Source organism: Pieris brassicae, chromosome 7 (assembly GCF_905147105.1).
Source record: "Pieris brassicae chromosome 7, ilPieBrab1.1, whole genome shotgun sequence".
In the NCBI taxonomy this organism is placed as follows: Eukaryota; Metazoa; Arthropoda; class Insecta; order Lepidoptera; family Pieridae; genus Pieris; species Pieris brassicae.
This window is the reverse complement of record NC_059671.1, coordinates 3,974,081-3,978,645: the sequence shown is the minus strand read 5'-3', so window position 1 is coordinate 3,978,645 and position 4,565 is coordinate 3,974,081. Positions and strand designations below refer to the sequence as shown.

General features: G+C 33.5%; 1 protein-coding gene across 1 annotated transcript; it reads right to left on the bottom strand.

Moving 5' to 3' along the window:
• Nucleotides 1-1,135: 1,135 nt before the first annotated feature.
• On the bottom strand, nucleotides 1,136-4,277 carry LOC123711872 (trypsin-2-like). Its single transcript, XM_045664716.1, has 5 exons — nucleotides 4,192-4,277; nucleotides 3,599-3,785; nucleotides 2,641-2,890; nucleotides 1,775-1,918; nucleotides 1,136-1,399 (listed from the first exon to the last, which is right to left on the bottom strand). The coding sequence occupies exons 1-5, from the start codon at nucleotides 4,241-4,243 to the stop codon at nucleotides 1,241-1,243; spliced, it is 792 nt and encodes a 263-aa protein (XP_045520672.1). The 5' UTR covers nucleotides 4,244-4,277; the 3' UTR covers nucleotides 1,136-1,240.
• Between the last annotated feature and the right edge of the window lie 288 nt (nucleotides 4,278-4,565).

Genomic DNA, 4,565 nt, shown 5'->3' with positions numbered 1-4,565 from the left:
AGAATGGGCCCACTGTTTTTCTCAGTGGTTCCATCGAATGCGACGATAGAAGAACGGAGATTACTTCGAAAAACAATAAAAGTATTAGGAAAATTCTACATTAAGCCGTTTTTCATTTTCTAAACATTTTCAGTGTTACCCAAGTATTTTTGTTTTCTTTGTGAGAAGAAGTTGACCCAAGTTTTGCGTTTGGATCACACTACAAATCGTCAAATATGTACTGTAATCTGTCAATCAAACTAATATTTCAATTTGGAATTTTACCTTTAAACATACTTTAATTACTAAGAAAAGCTATTCTAAGCCTTTAGAAGTACGACCTCCAGGAATTCATCATTAGCTTGTACATAAATTACACTGCAACCATACATCGGAAGCAATCTTGTTCACTCCAATAAATCTCATTAGACGAAATGAGTTAATATTAAAATGAAAATATGACCTGCGAATGAGATGAGAGTTTTGAACTACATACAAATTGATGGGTCAGCGAATACGGTAACATGATGAAGAGACTGTAAATATTTTAATTTTAAATCGCATTAACAGAATTGGCCTAGCGGTTTCAGCGTGCGACTCACATCCCTTAGATCATAGGTTCGATCCCCGGCTGTGCACCAATGGATTTTATTCTATGTGCGCATTTCACTTTCGCTCGAACGGTGATGGAAAAACATCAAGAGGAAACATAAAGTCAGCGGTGTGTGTCTATTAGATAACAAATAATCATGAAACCAATACATTTTTATTGTAGCGCCATTAATTAATTTATTTAATTGAACCAAATTAGTAATTATTATTATATCGCAACAAACTCTATCATCAAAGGTGTATTGAAGTGAGGATCACTGGTCTTCTTTCTGGGACTTGTAAACATGATATTCATAATGATGAATAATTCCGCAAACATCAATACGGTCTGTATTGTTGTTCGAAGGACATATCCCGGAGACTGTTTCATTTACATTTGAAAAGTCAATGCAGCCTTTTTATCTACTAACTTGAACCAATTATTTTTACGAACTTTTTAATTAAAAAGTTAAATATGTAATATTGACGTATTTAGAAAGACTCAACAATTCTTTACAAAAATAATGTGATTCTCGAAATAAACAGTTATATTACGATGATAAATAATGAAAACAAGATATTCAACAATAAATATAATAAACCTGCAGTAAACAGCGCCCTTAATTAATCAGCGTCCAAAAAACCATGGCCAACGATATGGTTTCCTATTTCATGCTCTCGTATTCAATCGTATCCACCTGCGAATTTGAGGGTTGGCAAGGTTTGTGTACACTCCAGGTGTTCCCTTACGAGCACAGCCTATACCGAAGGATACTACACCAACTTGCTGTGTGTTCGAAGAAAATACCACTGGGCCACCGGAATCACCCTAAAACGATATTAAAGTAAAAATAAGTGTAAACTATTTTGGTGTTATAAATAAGTCCTATAATTATATAGAACAATGTATGTATATTCAGTTCATCAATATCGACAATACAACCGTGTGATATAAGTCATGTTTAAAATACAAAATAAGAGACTTCGAGAGATCGAAGGATAAGCACTTGTCCCGCAAGTGCCAAGTGCTGATTGCCACTGGTTTCTCCACTTTATCTTGTATGACGTGGAATAAAATAGTTTTACAGAATATTCTTGTTCTGTCATGGGTGACCATGGGGATCATGTTGGGGTTTTATATATATTTAAACTTTGTCCCCAAAGCCGTCAATTAACTTCTACCTACTAACTTGGTGAAAAGTACCTGGCATGAATCCTTGCCTCCTTCAGGAACTCCTGCGCAAAACATTCTGGACGTAATAGTGTTTCCGTAAGATTTGCGACAATCTTCGTTGCTAACTATTTGTACTTGCACAGCCATTAAAGTGTCACTTGTGTCACCGTTTTCCTGCAATAAGTAACCAAAAACAGATTAGCTTTACTGTTTTTTATTTAAATTTATTTTTCTTTTGGGCTCTCTCCATTACTACTTGATGGTCATCAATCATGTCTTTGTCCTGTGCCAGATGCAGCAACTCTTCCCCAGTCGTAATACCCGTTCACGCCTATGATTTTCTTTCTACCAACACTCGGTTTACCTTGGATTTCACCCATTATAATTAATTGAAGTTGAGTTAGTAGTAGGAGGTAGTAGCGGTCTGGAATGACTTTTCTTTTAGTTTAGTATTAGTATATTCTTGTGCTACACGCAATAATGTAGTTGAAATTTTGTTTGCAAATTTATATTTATATGTTATAGGTAACGAAGTGTAAATAAATATATACATATTTTAATAAATATATATTTTAACTATGGAGTAGCCCAAAACCAGTTCCAGTATTTTGAATAACATAACCATTTTAGGTTAAAAGAAAACACTTTTTTACCGGATTGAATCTGTATATTATTATAAACTTATAATTATTTTACCTAATTTTAATTATTTTCCGACGTTTCTCGTAAAATACTGTAAAAGGTATGTTAACAAAAGTATTACGTTAAACATTTTACGTTACGTTAAGTGACACCGCCACCCTTTAACACTCACATTGCCAAAAAGGCTCGCAAGCGCGTTGCCAACCTCGTAATAATTGGTACGCTTTTTAAAAAAATACACAAAATTTACTTACAGCTGTAGCTCCCCAGCCACTGACAGTGACATTTCGGCCAGCAGGAACAGCAGTGTTCCTTGCAACTAGTGCGGTTCTCTTAGTACTCTGTCCATCTATAGTCATGCGTCTAGGTAGGCGGACGTAGCCAACATCATAATCGCTTGTAACTGTATTGTATAGAGGATGTTGGAAGAAAGTTTTGCTTACATACTGCGTACCACCACTTAAGGAATCCGTGCTCCCGGCTCGTACGAACACTTCTTCCATTCTATAAGTCATAATTTGATTATTAATTTACAAGTATTCTTACAGCTACGCATACCCATATTATAAAAGAACACAGCCAGACAATATACTAAAAGAAAACAATATACTAAGATGAAAATAGTAAACTGAAATTAATCGATTGACGAATCACAATTGCTATGAACTTAATATATTAAGATTGTTTAAGTCATTATCAAAATACTAAAATACTGGTAAAGTTTAAGAAGTGTTTTTAAATAAATTTTAGTGATATAGCCTTTTGTTTACGATTGATATATATTTTAATTAAACATTTGAAGGTTATAAACGCGAATTTATTATATTGATAACATAATTTGACGGTTTGAGTGCTTTACTGACCGCGTAGTCAAACGCCGAGTTATATTAACTATAAATCCGGATTTATCTGTATGTATTATTATGTTTTATTAATTATGAGTTTATAGAAAAACTGTTTTTCTGTGAAAAGTCTAATAATTACGACTCCTTAAATCTGTATACTGAATTAGAAATACAATTTTAAAAATATTTTCCTACTCGTTTGACATTTTGCTACAGTTTCAGACCAATAATACAATTTTTAATATCCTTTTGTTGGTTGTATTGCTACTTATGTATTGATTTTATCAGTAAAATATGATATCTGTTCTACTATGTTATATATTTGTATACCTATTTTATTATTTGTTATCATTGTGGAAATAAATACCCGGTCAAGCAATGCGCGGCAGTCAAGATATTCATTTCGTTCAGAATGGATCCTCCACACTGGTAGTAGTCGTTTCCCTTTCTCAGCAAAAGATATACTTGATAAGGGAAACTCTGTATGGTTGTATTGTAACCACCTACTATCCTGCCATCGTGTCTTAAGTGCACACGTCGTCGACATACAACTTCTGTAACAAATAATATATCTTTTGCGGTATATCGCCTTAGTATTGACTGGGTGTCAAGCCAGTCCAGATATGTCGGTGTAATCTAGAGATCCTGATTCCACCCATGGTGGAGATTCATCCATAGAAATGTTAATAAAAACGATCTATTTGGACATTGCATCATTAAAATTTCTTTAGCTGACCATGATTTCCACTGGCGTGTCACGAGATTTAAACACACATTTAACATACATTGATGATATTTGTTACATTTTGTTCCAGAATATAATCACTAACGTTTCAGGCCTAGATTGAGAATCTCCGACTTAAGCCTATTAAATAAAATAATATTACAAAACGAATCACGATCAAGGATTTAAGCGCCACTGTTTATCTTTAAATAAAATTCAGAATATCTCACTCGTACCTTGCACTAACAAACAGATGAATAGGACAAAACAACTTTTTACTGCATTCATTCTGGCTCACGATTGATTTGAGTATGTTTTTTCACTTCACCATATATAAATTCTTTCCTTTTCATATTTTTCTTTGAAATAATCTATTTCTTATCATAATTGGATCCTCATCAACGTATTAAAAAGTCATTACTACGACACTTCCTATAATTTTCGAAAATTGGTCCTGTACTAAGGCTTAGGAAATATTATTATATTTACGTATTTAAAATAAGACCCTTTAACCATTTGGGTTATCTAAGGTTAATCTATGTAATGGTACTGCTAACTGATTGTGTTGAGGGTAAACATAATTGGAATGCTGCTGAGCTATTAGCTGAGA